Source organism: Salvelinus namaycush, unplaced genomic scaffold, assembly GCF_016432855.1.
Source record: "Salvelinus namaycush isolate Seneca unplaced genomic scaffold, SaNama_1.0 Scaffold28, whole genome shotgun sequence".
NCBI classification, from domain to species: Eukaryota; Metazoa; Chordata; class Actinopteri; order Salmoniformes; family Salmonidae; genus Salvelinus; species Salvelinus namaycush.
This window is the reverse complement of record NW_024059674.1, coordinates 522,569-548,624: the sequence shown is the minus strand read 5'-3', so window position 1 is coordinate 548,624 and position 26,056 is coordinate 522,569. Positions and strand designations below refer to the sequence as shown.

Sequence of the window (26,056 nt, the reverse complement as noted above, 5' to 3'; positions counted from 1 at the left end):
CACATTGATCTAGTACTTCCTGTATATGGCTCCACATTGATACTGGTACTGCCTGTATATAGCTCCACATTGATCTGGTACTGGTACTTCCTGTATATAGCTCCACATTGATCTGGTACTTCCTGTATATAGCTCCACATTGATCTAGTACTTCCTGTATATGGCTCCACATTGATACTGGTACTGCCTGTATATAGCTCCACATTGATCTGGTTCTCCCTGTATATAGCTCCACATTGATCTGGTACTCCCTGTATATAGCTCCACGTTGATCTGGTACTTCCTGTATAAACTGTAGCTTCATTCTTATCTATTTTATTTCATTCCTCGTGTTAGTTACTATTTTATATTATTATTTTTAAACTCTGCATCGTTGGGAAAGGTTCGTAATTAAGCATTTCCCTGTCAAGTTGTATTCGGCACAAGTGACAAATAAAATTTGATTTTCACAAAATAATTCCAGCATCCAAACAGTGGACCCACAATGTGAAGAATATAAAGAGTTACTGTATTGAGCCCAGGACACTTGTAGCCTGAATTGATGCATCCACTGTTGTACATGCCGCTTTGGCAACGTTTGATTGTTCTCGCGGAATTACAATGAGGGTTTACTGCCAGTTTTCAAGTCAAATCACTCATTTTCATGCAGCTGACATGCGGTATTGTTAAATAATGGTGTAATTTTCTCTAGTTTTCTTGACATTTCTTAGAAATTATTGTGATAGGTTCACATTTTACCGGTAAGGTGTACCCCCACTATTTATTTTTCCGGGACGCGGGACCAGAGCGTACCGGCTTACTTCGACCCCTGCCTAGGACCCTTATTTATGCATACAACTTCTTACTCAAAAAATTAGAAAAATAATTACTCCAACAACATATCATTGTCACCATTTTATTTCCACCAGTTGAGGTTCGGCTATGAATTTTAAACACCTTTTAAAATGAAGAACATATCCAAATATCAACTGTGAATACAAAAACTCTGTAGCTAAAATATGAACTTTGAGCCAAATAATTATTTTGAGACAGATGAACAAAATAACAATCTATTCCAAGCTCTATACACAGCATATCAATCCTCAACGACTGCAAACCTGTCTCAATAAAATCATTTTTTATATTTTTTTAAAGAAAATGGATCCTTCCATTAATTTACATCTAGTTATCTACAAGGGACAGGTTTAAGCATGTTACCATTCACTGAGTGCATGGTAGGTTGGGTTTTTGGGACAGACTGAGTCTAGGTTCCTGTCCCAATACGTTAGAAATGCATCCTTCCTATCTGGGACAGGTAACAGACAGGTTACCAGGTAACAGACAGGTTACCAGGTAACAGACAGGTTACCAGGTAACAGACAGGTTACCAGGTAACAGACAGGTTACCAGGTAACAGACAGGTTACCAGGTAACAGACAGGTTACCAGGTAACAGACAGGTTACCAGGTAACAGGACAACTTGGTCAGGTGTAAACAAGGTTACCATTGAGTCTGTGATGGGTAGGGATAAGGGACATGCTGATTGTGTGGTAGGTAGGGATTAGGGAGTCTTGGGACAGAGACAGGCGGAGTTTGCCTGTGTGTCTCCTGATGTTTCTTCAGACTGCTCAACTGGGCAAAAGCTTTATCACACAAGCGGCACTGGAACGGTTTCTCTCCTGTGTGGGTCCGCCGGTGGTTTTTCAGGACATTCCCGTCAGCGAAACACCTCCCGCAGTCAGGGCATTGGTACGGCTTCTCTCCAGTGTGGATTCGCAGATGAAGATTGCAGTGGCTCTTACTTGTGAATCTCTTGTCACAGTAAGTACAGCAGTAAGGTTTCTCACCCGCATGAATCCGGAGATGAAGTTTTAAACTCCCTGCCAGAGAGAAACTCTTCCCACACTGAGGGCAAAGGTAAGGCTTCTCTCCAGTGTGTATCCTCTGATGAACCAGTAAGTTACTTTTAGTGGAGAAGGTCTTGTCGCATCGGGAGCAGTGGACACGGCTAGAGTGGGTCCGTAGATGATCCCTTAGAAGAGCCTTGGATGAGAACTCCTCCCCGCAGTGGGGGCATGGAAGAGGGTCTTGGTGCCTGTGGATGGGACCCAGTGTCTCCCCCTTGTGGTTCTCCTGGTGATGCCGTTGTAACGTTTTTGTATGACGAAACTTCATCCCACACACCACGCAGTGGTAAGGTTTTTCTTCTGTGTGAGTTCTGATGTGTTTCTTTAAATTTCCACGATCATTGTAACTGTTTCCACACTGAGGGCAGGAGTACGGTTTCTCCCCAGTATGGATTCTCAGGTGTCTTTTAAGACTGGCGGCCACAGGGAATCCCCTTCCGCATTCCAAGCACACATGTGGATTCTTCACAGGATCACTTGGCGGGTGTCGTGTTTTTATGTGTGATTCCAGTCTTTCTGCAGTTATGAAGCTCTTCTTACATTGACCACAGCGGTGAGGGTGTTCTGTGTGAAAAACCTCCCGGTGATGTTCAAGGCTTTGTTTTCCAATGAATTGCTTCCCACATTCAGAGCAGAGGTAAGGTTTCACTGTGTGTTGTTTACCCATGTGACTTTTGATGTGTTTCTGTAAGTTTCCAGAATCACTGCAAGCCTTCCCACAATGATGGCAAATGTATGGTTTCTCCCCAGTATGAGTTCTCAGGTGTCTCTTAAGACTTCCAGCCTGATGGAAGCCCTTTCCACATTCAGAGCACACATGAGCTTTCTCTGCAGTCAAGTTCTCTCTCCTTCTCTTCAGGTTCTGTGTGTGTAGTTTTAGACTTCCTGCTGTGGCAAAATTCTTACCACAGTGATCACAGATATGGGAGCCATCTACGCAGTAGGTTTGTTTGTGTTCTTTAGCATTACGAACGCTCTTCTGATAGGCAAGTCTCTTCACAAAGACCTCCTCTCCTGGGTGAGTTTTTCTGATGTGTCTCTTTAAGTTTCCAGAATCAGTACAAGCCTTCCCACAACGAGGACAGACGTACGGTTTCTCCCCAGTATGAGTTCTCAGGTGTCTCTTAAGACAGCCGGCCTGTGTGAAACTCTTTCCGCATTTAGAGCAGATGTGTGGTTTCTCTCCGGACAGATAAAGTAAGTGTGTTTTCAGATTTGTAGCAGTGCCAAAATTCTTCTCACAGTGATCACAGGTATGGGAGCTAGGCCTGTCTCCTGAGAGGGTTTTGTGTTGTTCAGCATTAGACGAGCTGTGGGGTTTCTCTCCTGTCTGTGTTGTCTTGTGAATTATATGGCCACTCTGCCCCGGTGTCTTCCTGCAGTCGACTAGCTGCACAGACACCCTCTTCAGACCGCACAATAAGGCGCTACCGGGAGAGGCACGCCCCGGGGACTCTGGGAGGGCAAAGGGGGGCGGGGGAGGTTTGTCCTAGAAAATCATAAAAATAGAGATGGAATGAATCAAGAAACACTTTCCTACCGGTCAAGTCATTTTAAAATCTTTGCAGAGAAAATCAGAAGTCTTTCCTAGATTCCTCTCATCATCTTTCGATTACTCGGCATCCTTCTTAAAATACATTGGAGGGAAAGAACCAAGAACCTTCTCCTCCAATGCATTTATAGAAGGAGGTCCAGGAATCAATGATGAGAGGAATCAAGGAAAGAGAAACACACTTCAAGCAGAGGTCGCATTAACGCAGTTCTTCACGCATAAAAGGAAAGATAAAACGCAGAAAAAGATATCTTGTTGCGTTTTTGTAAAACTTCAGTAGGTTTCACTCCAAATCATGAATTTAAAAAAGGACACATTTTTGTGCTTCAGTTGCACTTCTGCAATCGGATTAAATATCTTCGCTCTCGTCTTGACCAATTACATTCCACCACTCTGACTGCTGTGTGCTTTAGTTCAGTTACAATGCTTAAAGAATAACTTCAAAGCAAAACATCATGAAATGTATCTGGCTCCATTCTTTCTATGATAAACATTATAAATATGATGGCCGTGCATCGTTTTGGTAAAATATACCTTGTTTTTTTATTGTAAGCTCATTTACTTGTGTGGCTGCGAGCCAAATAGCGTCTGTTGTCATCTGATGAAATGCATGTGAATTAAAACTGTAGTTGCATGTCTGTTGATCACTCTATTGAAGCAAAAAACACTTGACTTTCAAGATAAAAATGCAGGAGAAATGCTTTAAAACACTTTATGGTCTGTGTTTAAAAGAAATGCTGATTTCTAAAAGCTAATACGACCCCTGTTTAACACTGTGAATTTAAGTACTCACCCCTCTCACTCTCTGCTCTGGTGTGTGCCTCTCTGGAGACGACTCCACCTCCAGCCCATCGCTAGCCATCCAATCCCTGTCCTCCTCGTCCCAGTCTACAGCGTCATCGGATTGGCTGGGACTCATGGGCTCCGCCTTCAGTCCGTTGCTAGGCAACCAATCCCTGTCCTTAACGTTGCAGTCTACAGCATCATCATCATCATCATCATCATCATCACCATCATCATAGGCTTGGCCGGGACTCATGGGTACAACGCTACCATCCTCCTGTATCCCTTTGAGGTCCTCTTTCAGTTGGAGTGAACAAGATGTTCCCTGCTCCTCCGATTTAATTGAATCCGTATTGTCCTGCATTTCCTCCACATTTCCTGTAGGGATGCTCCTCTGAGTGGCAAAACTCTCCATAACCATCTCCTCTACTGGGTGAGTTCTTCTCATGTGTTTCCTCAAATTTCCACAGTCACTGTAGTCCTTTCCACATTTGGGGCAGACGTACGGTTTCTCCCCAGTATGAGTTCTCAGGTGTCTCTTAAGACTGGCAGCCACAGGGAATGCCCTACCGCATTTAGAGCACACATGTGGGTTCTTCAGAGGATCACTTGGCGGGTGTCGTGTCTTAATGTGCGATTCCAGCCTTTCTGCAGTTATGAAGCTCTTCTTACATTGACCACAACAGTGAGGGTGTTCTGTGTGAAAAACTAGCCGGTGATGTTTAAGGCTTGATTTTACAATGAATTGCTTCCCACAATCCGAGCAGTGGTGAGGTTTCACTGAGGGATTCACTGTGTGTTGTTTAACAGTGTGCGATCTGATGTGCCTCTTTAATGTACTCTGGTCTGGTGTGTTGCTAAGCAACCCAGCTCCTCCCTCTTCATTCCATTCTTCATCGCAGTCTACAGCATCATCATCACATTGGCTGGGATGCAAGGGCTCGGCTGTCAGTCCGTTGCCAGGCAAACAATCGCTGTACCCCTTGTTGCGTTCTTCATTGCAGTCTACATCATCGGATTGGCTGGGATTCATGAGTGCACTGCTACCATCCTCCAGTATCCTCCTGATGTCGTCTTTAAGTCGGACTAACCAAGACATTCCCTGCTCCTCTGATTTCATTGACTCCGTATTGTCCCACATTTCCTCCATGACTTTACGCCTTAATAAGCGATGATTCATCCCTTTAATTTCAGAGCCATCCATTCCACAACGTTCACACAGGTCGCGTAAATTGTCCTCAGTTAAATTCCATAAACTCTTTTCGATTTCATCCATCAACGTTTCCTTCTCAGAACTCATTTTGTCCCAGCAGTTAGAATGTTTTTGTAAAAAATAAAATTTAAAATAACTTTCTATTGAATTGAGTTGTCACTAGTGTGAGGTGTGTCTCTCTCCTGTGTATTCACAGGTCTCCTATATCTCCTGCCACACCGGGAGCTTCAGGAAGTGCTGCATTATGAGTCTCTGTCAAAGACAAATTATTTCAGGGTCCGATCTTCTTCCTGTCACCAGAACAGTGGAATCCCTTGTGAGGTCACCTGTGTGAATAGGACGATATGGTGTAAGACAAAAACAGTTTATACAGGCGTGCAATATGCATAGTGACATTCTATATTTGTCAAGTCCGTGAAATGTTGACTTTTAATTTACTGTCACTATTTCATTTTTACTTAATAGAACAATATAATAAAAAAAAATATTAATGATAATAAAAATATTTTTGTAAGATATATGAAATGTCAAGGTTCCCACGATGAGGGCTTGTATTTTGAAGCTAACTAACGTTAACTAATGTAACACGAACATTAGGTACAAAAGTAACTCATTGATTATATGTACAGTCGCTCTGCCTTTACTTACCAAATAGAAAACAATCGTCGTTTTACTCCTACATCGACTCTGTATGAGCAGAGCTTCAAATTAGTTAGCAGGAGCTATTAGCTAGCCAACAGTACCAAGGTAAAAATGTAGCTGTCTGATGATGAGCAGGAAACGTTACCTAGTTAACAGTTATGCAACGGTAACGACTAGCTTACTACACCGTTTGGACAAAGCCAATACCTAATGTTTTACTGACCAGATTTATTTAAACATTTTCCCATTCTCCCCTCGCGGTTAATGCAATCAAAGAATGGCCATATCCAAACTATGTGGAATGGCGTCCAGTGATGGCATCAACTTTTTTTCCGGGTTAGCTGCTGCCCCGGAAGTAGTTCTAGGCGGTTCTGTCAACATAGCTAGTCTGCTTAGATAAACCTTACTCAAAAGCATTGTAGCTAGAGTTATTTACAAATATATCTTCAATATACTTGGCGTAGACTATTTCCATCCTGTGATAACGTAGATATGAAACTATTAAACCAGACAGACGTGAAGTTACAAACGACAACTTAAGCTAACATTATTAGCTAGCTAAGTACCGTTAGCTAGCTCAGTATGCTATGCTAACTTAGCCTGCTGTCTATTTTTGCGAAATAGCTGTGATTTCTCATAACAAAGCAACATTTGAACTGATTGCTTGCTACAGCCGGAGAACAACATTTTCTCCGCAATTTTTTGTTGTTGTTGCTTCAGCTCACACAATGTATGAGGTGAGAAGTGAGCTATAGCTAGCTAGTTGCCCTGAAACTAAAACCTGTTTTGCTTGAGCCCAAAGCCATAGATACAGCAGGTATAGATATAGCTGGTTAGCTAGTTATGTAAATACATGGCTCTGCTTTAGTCAACTCCATTGTCATTGTCTTGTTCAAGGTTAGCTTGTCATTTGTAGAAGTTGGGTATACATTTGTCAAGTAGTAAGGACTATTTTATCAAGTCAGTTCGTTATTAAGACCAAAGCCAATAACATGACATTATCTTCTAGGCCTATCTCTGACTGTACTTTTCAATCAGGATTTAGATGAACCCCAGCCAAACCAGTCAAATCTACTGGTTCCTGACTGTATCCATGGTGACCAGAGCACAGGCGGTCCAGAGATGGTTCCTAGGAGCCTTGACTACTTCAGTGACTTTCTAAGATTGAGAGGTAAGTCGGTTGAGAGATTTCCATTAACTTTTAGTAGGTGGAGGCTGAGGCAGACTGAATGTTTAAACCATCTGACGGTGTTGTTTAGGTACAGCGTTAACAAAACAGTGCAACACTTACACAAGCTGGGGTGTATTCACTAGGACGCTAATAGCCGAAACAGGGAAAGGGACTATAAGAAACACTTGTTTTCATTTGCTACGGTGTACACTAATGAATATACCCCTTTGGTTTCCACTCGAGCAATCCTGATCGGACTCTTCCTATATCCCCACAGGAGAGAGTTCCAGCCGTCACTCTGACAGTGAGGGGGCAAGTTCTACCTCAGGAGCACCTGAACAACAGGAGGACAATCACACAGCCAAGAACACACACAGCTGCAGAGAGTGTGGAGAGGAGTTCCCTACCCAGCATTATCTAAGAAAACATCGTAACACAACACACACAGGAGAGAAGAAGACCAGTCCCAAACCCAGGAAGAGCTACAGCTGCCTGGACTGTGGGAAGGAGTTCCCATGTCCATCTAAACTACAACGACACCTTCTGACTCACACAGGAGAGAGGCCCTGCTTCTGTTCTGACTGTGGGAAGAGTTTCACTCGGGAGGAACATCTGAAGACACACCAGCGGTTCCACTGTTCTAGTGGGGAGGGCAGTCCCTCTATATCGGGAGATCCTGAACAGGCAAAGAACTGCTGCCTGGAGTGTGGAAGAGAGTTCTCTAGTGCTTACAAACTACGCAGACACCTGCTGACACACACAGGAGAAAAGCCTCACTCCTGCTCCGTGTGTGGGAAGAGTTATACTTATCTACACACCTTGAAATCACATGAGCTGAAACACACCGGGGAGAAGTCTTACAAATGTTCCGTGTGTGAGAAGAGCTTCAACCAAAAGGGAAATTTGAACCAACACATGTTAGTGCACACTGGTGAGAAACCTTTCTCCTGCTCTGTCTGTGGCAAGTGCTTCACCCAGAAAGCCAACCTGACTGCCCACCAGCTCTCCCACACAGGAGAGAAGCCTTTCTCCTGTTCCATCTGTAGGAAGGGCTTCACTCAGAAAGCATATCTTAAACAACACCAGAAACTGCACACTGGAGAGAAGCCTTACGCCTGCTCCGAGTGTGACAAGAGATTTACCTTCTGTACATCCTTGAAAAGACACCAGCTGCAACACACAGGAGAGAGACCGGACTCGCTAAGTTTGAAAGAAATACACCAGCAATCACACGGCAAAAAAGTTGAGAGTCTCTCTGTATCAGCAGCAGAACCTGAACAACACCAGGAGAATCACACAACTAAGACGTCGTCTCACTGCTGCTTAGAATGTGGGAAACATTTCAAAACGTCATCGTCTCTACAGATCCACATGAGAATCCACACAGGAAAGAAGCCATACCCCTGCCCTGACTGTGGGAAGAATTTTGCTACAAAAGGAAGTTTGAACTTGCACCAGCGGTCACACACAACAGAAGCAGAGAAACCCATCCACTGTGAGGAGGAGAACACATCACAGGGGCAGGAGATGGTATCTGATAACCTACAGGACCTCTGTCAAACACTGGGGCTGAAGGCTAAAGTCGAAGAGGAGAAGGACAAGGTGGAGGAGGATGGAGAAGGGGCGACGGATAATGCAGAGGAAGTTGGAGGGCTGATTAATTCTGATGGAGAAGAAGTTGACTGGGATTCTGTTCAACATAGTAAGTGGAGGCAGAACGCTGACTGTTCTTCAGTTACACAGTAATAGAGTCTGACTCATTATCTAACCCAGTGGTTTTAAGGAACTCAGTCCGGCTTTAAATGTACTCTTGAAAATTGTAATAGTAAAATGCACAAGGTGCAATGTAGAAATTGGGTAGTTCATCATCAGTTCCTCTTGTCATGTCAGTCATTACATACCTCAGAGAGATACTAATAACTGGTCAGTCATTACATACATCAGAGAGATACTAATAACTGGTCAGTCATTACATACCTCAGAGAGATACTAATAACTGGTCAGTCATTACATACCTCAGAGAGATACTAATAACTGGTCAGTCATTACATACCTCAGAGAGATACTAATAACTGGTCAGTCATTACATACCTCAGAGAGATACTAATAACTGGTCAGTCATTACATACCTCAGAGAGATACTAATAACTGGTCAGTCATTACATACCTCAGAGAGATACTAATAACTGGTCAGTCATTACATACCTCAGAGAGATACTAATAACTGGTCAGTCATTACATACCTCAGAGAGATACTAATAACTGGTCAGTCATTACATACCTTAGAGAGATACTAATAACTGGTCAGAAAGGTCCGGGTCAACTAGCCCGTGTCAGTCATTACATACCTTAGAGAGATACTAATAACTGGTCAGTCATTACATACCTTAGAGAGATACTAATAACTGGTCAGTCATTACATACCTTAGAGAGATACTAATAACTGGTCAGTCATTACATACCTCAGAGAGATACTAATAACTGGTCAGTCATTACATACCTCAGAGAGATACTAATAACTGGTCAGTCATTACATACCTCAGAGAGATACTAATAACTGGTCAGTCATTACATACCTCAGAGAGATACTAATAACTGGTCAGTCATTACATACCTTAGAGAGATACTAATAACTGGTCAGTCATTACATACCTCAGAGAGATACTAATAACTGGTCAGTCATTACATACCTCAGAGAGATACTAATAACTGGTCAGTCATTACATACCTTAGAGAGATACTAATAACTGGTCAGAAGTGTCCGGGTCAACTAGCCCGTGTCAGTCATTACATACCTTAGAGAGATACTAATAACTGGTCAGAAATGTCTGGGTCAACTAGCCCGTGTCAGTCATTACATACCTTAGAGAGATACTAATAACTGGTCAGAAGTGTCCGGGTCAACTAGACCGTGTCAGTCATTACATACCTTAGAGAGATACTAATAACTGGTCAGAAATGTCCGGGTCAACTAGCCCGTGTCAGCTAACGTTTTTTTGCTCATAGATTTTGTTGCATTGTTTGAGTCATTTAGATATCACATGAATACACATTAGATTTGGCTTCAATACTGCAACATGTTCCCTGCACCCCATGACAAACGTGTAGTATGGCAGGAAATAAGCTTTATACCCACAAAATGTTTTCTCCACCAACAAGAGGGGTGTGAACAGTTTGTGTCATGAACAGTGCTTGTTCCCATGGAAATAGACATGGCGTGTCCGCGGGGGGGGGTCTAACCCATAATACCAACCTATCTCTACAGGTGAGAGTCCTGTCCATGACTCTGGTAGTCTCATTATAACCCATAATACCAACCTATCTCTACAGGAGAGAGTCCTGGTAGTCTCATTATAACCCATAATACCAACCTATCTCTACAGGTGAGAGTCCTGGTAGTCTCATTATAACCCATAATACCAACCTATCTCTACAGGTGAGAGTCCAGGTAGTCTCATTATAACCCATAATACCAACCTATCTCTACAGGAGAGAGTCCTGGTAGTCTCATTATAACCCATAATACCAACCTATCTCTACAGGAGAGAGTCCTGGTAGTCTCATTATAACCCATAATACCAACCTATCTCTACAGGAGAGAGTCCTGGTAGTCTCATTATAACCCATAATACCAACCTATCTCTACAGGAGAGAGTCCTGTCCATGGCTCTGGTAGTCTCATTATAACCCATAATACCAACCTATCTCTACAGGAGAGAGTCCTGGTAGTCTCATTATAACCCATAATACCAACCTATCTCTACAGGGGAGTCCTGGTAGTCTCATTATAACCCATAATACCAACCTATCTCTACAGGTGAGAGTCCTGTCCATGACTCTGGTAGTCTCATTATAACCCATAATACCAACCTATCTCTACAGGAGAGAGTCCTGGTAGTCTCATTATAACACATAATACCAACCTATCTCTACAGGAGAGAGTCCTGGTAGTCTCATTATAACCCATAATACCAACCTATCTCTACAGGTGAGAGTCCTGTCCATGACTCTGGTAGTCTCATTATAACCCATAATACCAACCTATCTCTACAGGAGAGAGTCCTGGTAGTCTCATTATAACCCATAATACCAACCTATCTCTACAGGTGAGAGTCCTGGTAGTCTCATTATAACCCATAATACCAACCTATCTCTACAGGTGAGAGTCCAGGTAGTCTCATTATAACCCATAATACCAACCTATCTCTACAGGAGAGAGTCCTGGTAGTCTCATTATAACCCATAATACCAACCTATCTCTACAGGAGAGAGTCCTGGTAGTCTCATTATAACCCATAATACCAACCTATCTCTACAGGAGAGAGTCCTGGTAGTCTCATTATAACCCATAATACCAACCTATCTCTACAGGAGAGAGTCCTGTAGTCTCATTATAACCCATAATACCAACCTATCTCTACAGGAGAGAGTCCTGGTAGTCTCATTATAACCCATAATACCAACCTATCTCTACAGGAGAGAGTCCTGGTAGTCTCATTATAACCCATAATACCAACCTATCTCTACAGGTGAGAGTCCTGGTAGTCTCATTATAACCCATAATACCAACCTATCTCTACAGGAGAGAGTCCTGGTAGTCTCATTATAACCCATAATACCAACCTATCTCTACAGGAGAGTCCTGGTAGTCTCATTATAACCCATAATACCAACCTATCTCTACAGGAGAGAGTCCTGGTAGTCTCATTATAACCCATAATACCAACCTATCTCTACAGGAGAGAGTCCTGGTAGTCTCATTATAACCCATAATACCAACCTATCTCTACAGGAGAGAGTCCTGGTAGTCTCATTATAACCCATAATACCAACCTATCTCTACAGGAGAGAGTCCTGGTAGTCTCATTATAACCCATAATACCAACCTATCTCTACAGGAGAGAGTCCTGGTATGTCTCATTATAACCCATAATACCAACCTATCTCTACAGGAGAGAGTCCTGGTAGTCTCATTATAACCCATAATACCAACCTATCTCTACAGGTGAGAGTCCTGGTAGTCTCATTATAACCCATAATACCAACCTATCTCTACAGGAGAGAGTCCTGGTAGTCTCATTATAACCCATAATACCAACCTATCTCTACAGGTGAGAGTCCTGGTAGTCTCATTATAACCCATAATACCAACCTATCTCTACAGGAGAGAGTCCTGGTAGTCTCATTATAACCCATAATACCAACCTATCTCTACAGGTGAGAGTCCTGGTAGTCTCATTATAACCCATAATACCAACCTATCTCTACAGGAGAGAGTCCTGGTAGTCTCATTATAACCCATAATACCAACCTATCTCTACAGGAGAGAGTCCTGGTAGTCTCAGTATAAGCCCATAATACCAACCTATCTCTACAGGAGAGAGTCCTGGTAGTCTCATTATAGCCCATAATACCAACCTATCTCTACAGGAGAGAGTCCTGTCCATGGCTCTTTAGTCTCATTATAACCCATAATACCAACCTATCTCTACAGGAGAGAGTCCTGGTAGTCTCATTATAACCCATAATACCAACCTATCTCTACAGGTGAGAGTCCTGGTAGTCTCATTATAACCCATAATACCAACCTATCTCTACAGGTGAGAGTCCAGGTAGTCTCATTATAACCCATAATACCAACCTATCTCTACAGGAGAGAGTCCTGGTAGTCTCATTATAACCCATAATACCAACCTATCTCTACAGGAGAGAGTCCTGGTAGTCTCATTATAACCCATAATACCAACCTATCTCTACAGGAGAGAGTCCTGGTAGTCTCATTATAACCCATAATACCAACCTATCTCTACAGGAGAGAGTCCTGTCCATGGCTCTGGTAGTCTCACTATAACCCATAATACCAACCTATCTCTACAGGAGAGAGTCCTGGTAGTCTCATTATAACCCATAATACCAACCTATCTCTACAGGTGAGAGTCCTGGTAGTCTCATTATAACCCATAATACCAACCTATCTCTACAGGAGAGAGTCCTGGTAGTCTCATTATAACCCATAATACCAACCTATCTCTACAGGGGAGTCCTGGTAGTCTCATTATAACCCATAATACCAACCTATCTCTACAGGAGAGAGTCCTGGTTGTCTCATTATAACCCATAATACCAACCTATCTCTACAGGAGAGAGTCCTGGTAGTCTCATTATAACCCATAATACCAACCTATCTCTACAGGAGAGAGTCCTGGTTGTCTCATTATAACCCATAATACCAACCTATCTCTACAGGAGAGAGTCCTGGTAGTCTCATTATAACCCATAATACCAACCTATCTCTACAGGTGAGAGTCCTGGTAGTCTCATTATAACCCATAATACCAACCTATCTCTACAGGTGAGAGTCCAGGTAGTCTCATTATAACCCATAATACCAACCTATCTCTACAGGGAGAGTCCAGGTAGTCTCATTATAACCCATAATACCAACCTATCTCTAGAGGAGAGAGTCCTGGTAGTCTCATTATAGCCCATAATACCAACCTATCTCTACAGGTGAGAGTCCTGTCCATGACTCTGGTAGTCTCATTATAACCCATAATACCAACCTATCTCTACAGGAGAGAGTCCTGGTAGTCTCATTATAACCCATAATACCAACCTATCTCTACAGGTGAGAGTCCTGGTAGTCTCATTATAACCCATAATACCAACCTATCTCTACAGGTGAGAGTCCAGGTAGTCTCATTATAACCCATAATACCAACCTATCTCTACAGGAGAGAGTCCTGGTTGTCTCATTATAACCCATAATACCAACCTATCTCTACAGGAGAGAGTCCTGGTAGTCTCATTATAACCCATAATACCAACCTATCTCTACAGGAGAGAGTCCTGGTAGTCTCATTATAACCCATAATACCAACCTATCTCTACAGGTGAGAGTCCTGTCCATGACTCTGGTAGTCTCATTATAACCCATAATACCAACCTATCTCTACAGGTGAGAGTCCTGGTAGTCTCATTATAACCCATAATACCAACCTATCTCTACAGGAGAGAGTCCTGGTAGTCTCATTATAACCCATAATACCAACCTATCTCTACAGGTGAGAGTCCTGGTAGTCTCATTATAACCCATAATACCAACCTATCTCTACAGGAGAGAGTCCTGGTAGTCTCATTATAACCCATAATACCAACCTATCTCTACAGGAGAGAGTCCTGGTAGTCTCATTATAACCCATAATACCAACCTATCTCTACAGGAGAGAGTCCTGGTAGTCTCATTATAACCCATAATACCAACCTATCTCTACAGGAGAGAGTCCTGGTAGTCTCATTATAACCCATAATACCAACCTATCTCTACAGGAGAGAGTCCTGGTAGTCTCAGTATAGCCCATAATACCAACCTATCTCTACAGGTGAGAGTCCTGTCCATGACTCTGGTAGTCTCATTATAACCCATAATACCAACCTATCTCTACAGGAGAGAGTCCTGGTAGTCTCATTATAACCCATAATACCAACCTATCTCTACAGGTGAGAGTCCTGGTAGTCTCATTATAACCCATAATACCAACCTATCTCTACAGGTGAGAGTCCAGGTAGTCTCATTATAACCCATAATACCAACCTATCTCTACAGGAGAGAGTCCTGGTAGTCTCATTATAACCCATAATACCAACCTATCTCTACAGGAGAGAGTCCTGGTAGTCTCATTATAACCCATAATACCAACCTATCTCTACAGGAGAGAGTCCTGGTAGTCTCATTATAACCCATAATACCAACCTATCTCTACAGGAGAGAGTCCTGTCCATGGCTCTGGTAGTCTCACTATAACCCATAATACCAACCTATCTCTACAGGAGAGAGTCCTGGTAGTCTCATTATAACCCATAATACCAACCTATCTCTACAGGAGAGTCCTGGTAGTCTCATTATAACCCATAATACCAACCTATCTCTACAGGAGAGAGTCCTGGTAGTCTCATTATAACCCATAATACCAACCTATCTCTACAGGGGAGTCCTGGTAGTCTCATTATAACCCATAATACCAACCTATCTCTACAGGAGAGAGTCCTGGTTGTCTCATTATAACCCATAATACCAACCTATCTCTACAGGAGAGAGTCCTGGTAGTCTCATTATAACCCATAATACCAACCTATCTCTACAGGAGAGAGTCCTGGTAGTCTCATTATAACCCATAATACCAACCTATCTCTACAGGAGAGAGTCCTGGTAGTCTCATTATAACCCATAATACCAACCTATCTCTACAGGAGAGAGTCCTGGTAGTCTCATTATAACCCATAATACCAACCTATCTCTACAGGAGAGAGTCCTGGTAGTCTCATTATAACCCATAATACCAACCTATCTCTACAGGTGAGAGTCCTGGTAGTCTCATTATAACCCATAATACCAACCTATCTCTACAGGAGAGAGTCCTGGTAGTCTCATTATAACCCATAATACCAACCTATCTCTACAGGTGAGAGTCCTGGTAGTCTCATTATAACCCATAATACCAACCTATCTCTACAGGAGAGAGTCCTGGTAGTCTCATTATAACCCATAATACCAACCTATCTCTACAGGTGAGAGTCCTGGTAGTCTCATTATAACCCATAATACCAACCTATCTCTACAGGAGAGAGTCCTGGTAGTCTCATTATAACCCATAATACCAACCTATCTCTACAGGAGAGAGTCCTGGTAGTCTCATTATAACCCATAATACCAACCTATCTCTACAGGAGAGAGTCCTGGTAGTCTCATTATAACCCATAATACCAACCTATCTCTACAGGAGAGAGTCCTGGTAGTCTCATTATAACCCATAATACCAACCTATCTCTACAGGAGAGAGTCCTGGTAGTCTCAGTATAGCCCATAATACCAACCTATCTCTACAGGTGAGAGTCCTGTCCATGACTCTGGTAGTCTCATTATAACCCATAATACCAACCTATCTCTACAGGAGAGAGTCCTGGTAGTCTCATTATAACCCATAATACCAACCTATCTCTACAGGTGAGAGTCCTGGTAGTCTCATTATAACCCATAATACCAACCTATCTCTACAGGTGAGAGTCCAGGTAGTCTCATTATAACCCATAATACCAACCTATCTCTACAGGGAGAGTCCAGGTAGTCTCATTATAACCCATAATACCAACCTATCTCTAGAGGAGAGAGTCCTGGTAGTCTCATTATAGCCCATAATACCAACCTATCTCTACAGGTGAGAGTCCTGTCCATGACTCTGGTAGTCTCATTATAACCCATAATACCAACCTATCTCTACAGGAGAGAGTCCTGGTAGTCTCATTATAACCCATAATACCAACCTATCTCTACAGGTGAGAGTCCTGGTAGTCTCATTATAACCCATAATACCAACCTATCTCTACAGGTGAGAGTCCAGGTAGTCTCATTATAACCCATAATACCAACCTATCTCTACAGGTGAGAGTCCAGGTAGTCTCATTATAACCCATAATACCAACCTATCTCTACAGGAGAAAGTCCTGGTAGTCTCATTATAACCCATAATACCAACCTATCTCTACAGGAGAGAGTCCTGGTAGTCTCATTATAACCCATAATACCAACCTATCTCTACAGGAGAGAGTCCTGGTAGTCTCATTATAACCCATAATACCAACCTATCTCTACAGGTGAGAGTCCTGTCCATGACTCTGGTAGTCTCATTATAACCCATAATACCAACCTATCTCTACAGGAGAGAGTCCTGGTAGTCTCATTATAACCCATAATACCAACCTATCTCTACAGGTGAGAGTCCTGGTAGTCTCATTATAACCCATAATACCAACCTATCTCTATAGGTGAGAGTCCAGGTAGTCTCATTATAACCCATAATACCAACCTATCTCTACAGGAGAGAGTCCTGGTAGTCTCATTATAACCCATAATACCAACCTATCTCTACAGGAGAGAGTCCTGGTAGTCTCATTATAACCCATAATACCAACCTATCTCTACAGGAGAGAGTCCTGGTAGTCTCATTATAACCCATAATACCAACCTATCTCTACAGGAGAGAGTCCTGGTAGTCTCATTATAACCCATAATACCAACCTATCTCTACAGGTGAGAGTCCAGGTAGTCTCATTATAACCCATAATACCAACCTATCTCTACAGGAGAGAGTCCTGGTAGTCTCATTATAACCCAGAATACCAACCTATCTCTACAGGAGAGAGTCCTGTCCATGGCTCTGGTAGTCTCATTATAGCCCATAATACCAACCTATCTCTACAGGTGAGAGTCCTGGTAGTCTCATTATAACCCATAATACCAACCTATCTCTACAGGAGAGAGTCCTGGTAGTCTCATTATAACCCATAATACCAACCTATCTCTACAGGAGAGAGTCCTGGTAGTCTCATTATAACCCATAATACCAACCTATCTCTACAGGAGAGAGTCCTGTCCATGGCTCTGGTAGTCTCATTATAACCCATAATACCAACCTATCTCTACAGGAGAGAGTCCTGGTAGTCTCATTATAACCCATAATACCAACCTATCTCTACAGGAGAGAGTCCTGGTAGTCTCATTATAGCCCATAATACCAACCTATCTCTACAGGAGAGAGTCCTGTCCATGGCTCTGGTAGTCTCACTATAACCCATAATACCAACCTATCTCTACAGGAGAGTCCTGGTAGTCTCATTACAACCCATAATACCAACCTATCTCTACAGGTGAGAGTCCTGGTAGTCTCATTATAACCCATAATACCAACCTATCTCTACAGGTGAGAGTCCAGGTAGTCTCATTATAACCCATAATACCAACCTATCTCTACAGGAGAGAGTCCTGGTAGTCTCATTATAACCCATAATACCAACCTATCTCTACAGGAGAGTCCTGGTAGTCTCATTATAACCCATAATACCAACCTATCTCTACAGGAGAGAGTCCTGGTAGTCTCATTATAACCCATAATACCAACCTATCTCTACAGGAGAGTCCTGGTTACCAACTATCTCTACAGGAGAGAGTCCTGGTAGTCTCATTATAACCCATAATACCAACCTATCTCTACAGGAGAGAGTCCTGGTAGTCTCATTATAGCCCATAATACCAACCTATCTCTACAGGTGAGAGTCCTGTCCATGACTCTGGTAGTCTCATTATAACCCATAATACCAACCTATCTCTACAGGAGAGAGTCCTGGTAGTCTCATTATAACCCATAATACCAACCTATCTCTACAGGTGAGAGTCCTGGTAGTCTCATTATAACCCATAATACCAACCTATCTCTACAGGTGAGAGTCCAGGTAGTCTCATTATAACCCATAATACCAACCTATCTCTACAGGGAGAGTCCAGGTAGTCTCATTATAACCCATAATACCAACCTATCTCTACAGGAGAGAGTCCTGGTAGTCTCATTATAACCCATAATACCAACCTATCTCTACAGGTGAGAGTCCTGTCCATGACTCTGGTAGTCTCATTATAACCCATAATACCAACCTATCTCTACAGGAGAGAGTCCTGGTAGTCTCATTATAACCCATAATACCAACCTATCTCTACAGGTGAGAGTCCTGGTAGTCTCATTATAACCCATAATACCAACCTATCTCTACAGGTGAGAGTCCAGGTAGTCTCATTATAACCCATAATACCAACCTATCTCTACGGTGAGAGTCCAGGTAGTCTCATTATAACCCATAATACCAACCTATCTCTACAGGATGAAAGGTCCTGGTAGTCTCATTATAAACCCATAATACCAACCTATCTCTACAGGAGAGAGTCCTGGTAGTTCTCATTATATACCCATAATACCAACCTATCTCTACAGGAGAGAGTCCTGGTAGTCTCATTATAACCCATAATACCAACCTATCTCTACAGGTGAGAGTCCTGTCCATGACTCTGGTAGTCTCATTATAATGCGACAAGCAGAGACCCAGATTCGGTCGCTCCACGTGAAATGAGCGGTCGAGAGATTCCGCGTAAGTCTGCGGCATCCCTAGAACCATATATTCTCCAAAATCCCTTCCCTCTACGATGAATCATGAGTCTCATTATAACCCATAATACCAACCTATCTCTACAGGAGAGAGTCCTGGTAGTCTCATTATAACCCATAATACCAACCTATCTCTACAGGTGAGAGTCCTGTCCGTGACTCTGGTAGTGAAGGAGGAAGTCCCCCTACGTCACACATCAACAAGGTGGGAGAAAATAATAACAAACATTTTAATAGGAGATATTGTTACCATTGTTACCATTATAAACATTATTATTATGTATTTTACTGTTCTATTGAACCCGTTTTTGTTCCAACATGGTTTCCATGGTAACTTTACTAGAAACAGTCCTGTCTTTATTCTAGGATCCTGGGCCTCAATCGGGGTCGACAGAGTCCCTGGGCCCTGACCGAAGACATGAGGACATCACTCAAACACCTGGGATGAACATTCATATTGAAGAAGAGGAGGAGGATGAGGAAGAAGAGGAGGAGGAAGAAGAAGAGGAGGATGAGGAAGAGGATGGAGAAGAGTGGGAGGTGGAAGAGGGTGAAGATGAAGAAGAGGAGGAGGAAGGGGAGGAAGAGGAAGAGGAAGTCGGTGATCTGTTGAATTCTGTAGTAGAACAGGCTTCCTGGGATACTCCTCATCTTGGTAAGTCAAAGTCAAATCACATGTTACTGGTCACATACATGTGTTAGGCACATGTTATTGGTCACATACACGTGTTCAGCAGATGTTACTGGTCACATACACGTGTTCAGCAGATGTTATTGGTCACATACACGTGTTCAGCAGATGTTATTGGTCACATACACGTGTTCAGCAGATGTTATTGGTCACATACACGTGTTCAGCAGATGTTACTGGTCACATACACGTGTTCAGCACATGTTACTGGTCACATACACGTGTTCAGCACATGTTACTGGTCACATACACGTGTTCAGCAGATGTTATTGGTCACATACACGTGTTTAGCAGATGTTACTGGTCACATACACATGGTTAGCAGATGTTATTGGTCACATACACGTGTTTAGCAGATGTTATTGGTCACATACACATGTTCAGCAGATGTTATTGGTCACATACGTGTTCAGCACATGTTACTGGTCACATACACGTGTTTAGCAGATGTTACTGGTCACATACACGTGTTTAGCAGATGTTATTGGTCACATACACGTGTTCAGCAGATGTTATTGGTCACATACACGTGTTCATCAGATGTTACTGGTCACATACACGTGTTTAGCAGATGTTATTGGTCACATACACGTGTTCAGCAGATGTTATTGGTCACATACACTGTTCAGCACATGTTACTGGTCACATACACGTGTTCAGCAGATGTTATTGGTCACATACACGTGTTTAGCAGATGTTACTGGTCACATACACATGGTTAGCAGATGTTATTGGTCACATACACGTGTTTAGCAGATGTTATTGGTCACATACACATGTTCAGCAGATGTTATTGGTCACATACGTGTTCAGCACATGTTACTGGTCACATACACGTGTTTAGCAGATGTTACTGGTCACATACACGTGTTTATCAGATGTTATTGGTCACATACACGTGTTCAGCAGATGTTTGGTCAAACACGTCATAGATGTTACTGGTCACATACACGTGTTCAGCAGATGTATTGGTCACATACACGTGTTCAGCAGATGTTATTGGTCACATACACGTGTTCAGCAGATGTTATTGGTCACATACACGTGTTCAGCAGATGTTATTGGTCACATACACGTGTTCAGCAGATGTTACTGGTCACATACATGTGTTAGGCAGATGTTACTGGTCACATACACGTGTTCAGCAGATGTTATTGGTCACATACACGTGTTCAGCAGATGTTATTGGTCACATACACGTGTTCAGCAGATGTTATTGGTCACATACACGTGTTAGGCAGATGTTACTGGTCACATACACGTGTTCAGCAGATGTTACTGGTCACATACATGTGTTAGGCAGATGTTATTGGTCACATACACGTGTTAGGCAGATGTTACTGGTCACATACACGTGTTCAGCAGATGTTACTGGTCACATACATGTGTTAGGCAGATGTTATTGGTCACATACACGTGTTCAGCAGATGTTACTGGTCACATACACGTGTTCAGCAGATGTTATTGGTCACATACACGTGTTCAGCAGATGTTATTGGTCACATACACGTGTTCAGCAGATGTTATTGGTCACATACACGTGTCCAGCAGATGTTATTGGTCACATGCAGATGTTATTGGTCACATACACATGGTTATCAGATGTTATTGGTCACATACACGTGTTCAGCAGATGTTACTGGTCACATACACGTGTTCAGCAGATGTTATTGGTCACATACACGTGTTCAGCAGATGTTATTGGTCACATACACATCTTTAGCAGATGTTATTGCAGGTGTAGTGAAATGCTTGTGTTTCTAGCTCCAACAGTGCAGTAGTATATAACAAGTCATATCTAACAATACACACAATCTAAGGTAAAGGAATGGAATTAAGAATATATAAATATTAGGACGAGCAATGTCAGAGCGGCAGAGAGATGAGTAATGTATAGACTAAGATACAGTAGAATAGAATACAGTATATACATATGAGATGAGTAATGCATAGACTAAGATACAGTAGAATAGGATAGAATACAGTATATACATATGAGATGAGTAATGTATAGACTAAAATACAGTAGAATAGTATACAGTATATACATATGAGATGAGTAATGTATAGACTAAGATACAGTAGAATAGAATACAGTATATACATATGAGATGAGTAATGCATAGACTAAGATACAGTAGAATAGAATACAGTATATACATATGAGATGAGTAATGCATAGACTAAGATACAGTAGAATAGAATACAGTATATACATATGAGATGAGTAATGCATAGACTAAGATACAGTTGAATAGAATACAGTATATACATATGAGATGAGTAATGCATAGACTGGTCTATAGTAGTGTACTATATAGGGAATAGGGCTCTGGTCTATAGTAGTGTACTATATAGGGCTCTGGTCTATAGTAGTGTACTATATAGGGAATAGGGCTCTGGTCTATAGTAGTGTACTATATAGGGAATAGGGCTCTGGTCTATAGTAGTGTACTATATAGGGAATAGGGCCCTGGTCTACAGTAGTGTACTATATAGGGAATACGTGGCCACTGTTTTCACACAATAGCATGTATGCTACATGCTATTAGTAGTGAGGGAACTCGACCCATACTGACCCACTGAACTCTCTTCTCTCAACAGGAATGAGTCCTAACTCCTGCCACGGTAGTGAGGGAACTACCTCAACACCAGGAGCACTGGAACGACAACACCAGGAGGAAGAGAAGACACAGGGGAGCAAACGGAAGAAGAGTCCAGAACGAAAGCAGCCGAAGAAGAAAAAAGAGAAACCGAAGAAGGTAAAGATTCCTAAGCAGAAGAAAGCTAAGATGACCCACCGCTGCTTTAAATGTGGAGAGGGATTCTCCCGTGTCTACGACATGCTCTTACACCAGACCATTCATATAGACGGAACCACCATGTTCAAAACCAAGAAGGTTCACCGCTGCTTAACGTGTGGATACGAAGCATCCGATGCACATAAGCTGATGATGCACGAGCGGATACACACGGGAGAGAAGCCTTTCCAGTGCTCTGTGTGCGGCAAGAGATTCGCTCAGAAAGGAAATCTGAAAATACACCAGAGTGTGCACAAAGGTGAGAACTCGTACATCTGCCCAGGGACCCAACTGTGGAAATACGTTTGTCCTCTTAACCTGTTAGGCGGGCTGTCCCGACATCGGTACACTTATGACAACATCCAGCTCAAGTGCAGGGCGCGAAATTCAAAATCTATTTTTTTTTAAATATTTAACTTTCACACATTAACAAGTCCAATACAGCATTTGAAAGATAAACATTTGTAATCCAGCCAACATGTCCGATTTTTTAATGTTTTACAGAGAAAACACCACATATATTTATGTTAGCTCACCACCAAAAAAAAAGAGGACAGACATTTTTCACAGCACAAGTAGGATGCAAGTAGCATGCACAAGCCAACCTAACTAACCTAGAACCAACCTAAATAACCTAGAAAAACTACCTCAGATGACAGTCCTATAACATGTTACACAATAAATCTATGTTTTGTTCAAAAAATGTGCTATTTTAGCTATAAATCAGTTTTACATTACTGCTACCATCATAGCTACATCAGAAATCGCACGGAGTAGCCAGGAGAAATACAGACACCACGTCAACACTAATTACACATCATAAAACATTTCAGAAAAATATATGGTGGATAGCTAATGAAAGACAAAGATCGTGTGAATAGAGCCAATATTTCCGATTTTGAAGTGTTTTACAGCGAAAACACATATATCGTTATATTAGCTTACTACATTAGTAGCACACAGCAGCATTGATTCTAGTCAAACGGTAGCATAGCACAGTTCGACAGAATATGAAAAAGCATCCCAAATTGGGTCCTATCTTGTGATCTTTCCATCAGAATGTTCTCCAAGGGGTCCTTTGTTCAGAAACGTTTTATTTCGATCCAGAACGAACGATTTCCCTCTTGAATTAGCAAGCACACTGGCAGTGCGACGCTAACTCTCCATCTTGACAAAATTCTTGCGTCGCATCACGTCTAAAGTCCAGAATAAATTTCAATAATATAATTAAACTATATTGAAAAAACATACTTTAGGATGATATTGTGACATGTATCAAATAAAATCGAAGCCGAGAACATATTCACCTTTAACGAGCGTTTTCCAGGAGCCGAGTCCAGGTCTACTTCGCGCCCAGAAAAAAAAATAAAGTGCGCAAGTCTCACTCCAAGAGGCTGTATTCAATCCCTGAACGAGATATTCAAGTCCTTTCTGCTCTCACTTCCGCATGACACCCAGGGGAGGCGTATGAGTGTTTCTATGGTCCCAAGTGACATGCCCTTTTATAGACAAGCTCTTGAAAAGAGACCTCGCATTTGGAAATCTCACTCCGGATAGGAAATGGGCTGCAGAAAAAGTTCTGGTTCACTTAGAGAAATAATTCAAACGGTTTAAGAAACTAGAGAGTGTTTTCTATCCAATAGAAATGATAATATGCATATTGTACGAGCAAGAATTGAGTAGGAGGCCGTTTGAAATGGCCACCTATTTTCAGGTTACTCAGTGCTGCCCCTTTGGGATTTGGTAATGAGGCCCTTTATCTACGTAAACCAAACTCTTGGATACCATGTTTATGTTTCTGCTTGCAGTTTGAAGGAAGTTGCTGACTAGCGGCAGCACAATTGACTTGCCTTGTTAAATAAAGGTTAAATAAATCATTTAAAAATAATAATAATTGCTAACTGGCGTAGCGCTAACGCTAGTTAGCATTGGCTCACAAAACAACCTCTAACTTCCTTCATACTGTACACAGAGACATAAAAATGGTATCCACAAGTTCATCTGGCTGGGGAAGTAGATAAAAGACCTCATTGCCAAAATCCCGAAGTATCCCTTTAAGCTTCTGTAAAAAACAAAACTTTTGATATTTTATCCTGATAATTTCACTGTTGTAAAAACAAAATGTCAGATATTACACACCAATAAATGGTTTTAGTTCAGTTTAGGTAGGTGTGACTAAAGAGGTGTCAGGCAGAAGGTGTGACTAAAGAGGTGTCAGTGTAGACAGAAGGTGTGACTAAAGAGGTGTCAGTGTAGACAGAAGGTGTGACTAAAGAGGTGTCAGTGTAGACAGAAGGTGTGACTGAAGAGGTGTCAGTGTAGACAGAAGGTGTGACTAAAGAGGTATCAGTGTGGGCAGGAGGTGTGACTAAAGAGATGTGAAGCATGAATATCGTCCTGACCCCAGCCATTATCTGAGTAGGGTGATACTGGTATTGACCTGACCCCAGTCCTTATCTGAGTAGGGTGATACTGGTATCGTCCTGACCCCAGCCATTATCTGAGTTGGGTGATACTGGTATCGTCCTGACCCCAGTCATTATCTGAGTAGGGTGATACTGGTATTGTCCTGACCCCAGTCATTATCTGAGTAGGGTGATACTGGTATCGTCCTGACCCCAGTCATTATCTGAGTAGGGTGATACTGGTATTGTCCTGACCCCAGTCATTATCTGAGTAGGGTGATACTGGTATCGTCCTGACCCCAGTCATTATCTGAGTAGGGTAATACTGGTATTGTCCTGACCCCAGTCATTATCTGAGTAGGGTGATACAGGTATTGTCCTGACCCCAGTCATTATCTGAGTAGGGTGATACAGGTATTGTCCTGACCCCAGTCATTATCTGAGTAGGGTGATACAGGTATTGTCCTGACCCCAGCCATTATCTGAGTAGGGTGATACAGGTATTGTCCTGACCCCAGCCATTATCTGAGTAGGGTGATACTGGTATTTCTGACCCCAGTCATATCTGAGTAGGGTGATAAGGTATTGTCCTGACCCCAGCATATCTGAGTAGGGTGATACTGGTATGTCCTGACCCCAGTCAGTATCTGGTAGACTTTACATTTACATTACATTTAGTCATTGCAGACGCTCTTATCCAGAGCGATTACATTGTGCATTACCTTATGACATCAGTGAACAGCCACTTAAATAGTGCATCTAATCTTTTAAGGGGGGGGGGGGGGGGGGGGGGGGTCAAAGGATTGCTTTATCCTATCCTAGGTATTCCTTAAGAGTGGGGTTTCAGGTGTCTCCGAAGGTGGTGATTGACTCCGCTGTCCTGGCGTCGTGAGGGAGTTTGTTCACCATTGGGGTGCCAGAG

The 26,056-nt window shown here is 42.3% G+C and overlaps 2 protein-coding genes across 2 annotated transcripts in view; one reads left to right on the top strand and one right to left on the bottom strand.

Annotated features, from left to right (window-relative positions):
* Positions 1-881: 881 nt before the first annotated feature.
* Positions 882-6,382, bottom strand: LOC120039554 (zinc finger protein 14-like). Its single transcript, XM_038984965.1, has 3 exons — positions 6,083-6,382; positions 4,232-5,760; positions 882-3,375 (listed from the first exon to the last, which is right to left on the bottom strand). The coding sequence occupies exons 2-3, from the start codon at positions 5,519-5,521 to the stop codon at positions 1,480-1,482; spliced, it is 3,186 nt and encodes a 1,061-aa protein (XP_038840893.1). The 5' UTR covers positions 5,522-5,760; positions 6,083-6,382; the 3' UTR covers positions 882-1,479.
* A 244-nt stretch (positions 6,383-6,626) lies between these two features.
* LOC120039567 (zinc finger protein 850-like) overlaps positions 6,627-26,056 on the top strand; it is a 54,688-nt gene continuing 35,258 nt past the window's right edge. Inside the window, exons 1-6 of the mRNA XM_038984985.1 lie at positions 6,627-6,813; positions 7,115-7,247; positions 7,525-8,949; positions 19,378-19,442; positions 19,604-19,892; positions 22,533-22,988. Of these exons, the coding sequence (XP_038840913.1) occupies positions 6,805-6,813; positions 7,115-7,247; positions 7,525-8,949; positions 19,378-19,442; positions 19,604-19,892; positions 22,533-22,988 (2,377 nt within the window). The 5' untranslated portion in view covers positions 6,627-6,804. The remainder of the gene's footprint in view (positions 6,814-7,114; positions 7,248-7,524; positions 8,950-19,377; positions 19,443-19,603; positions 19,893-22,532; positions 22,989-26,056) is intronic.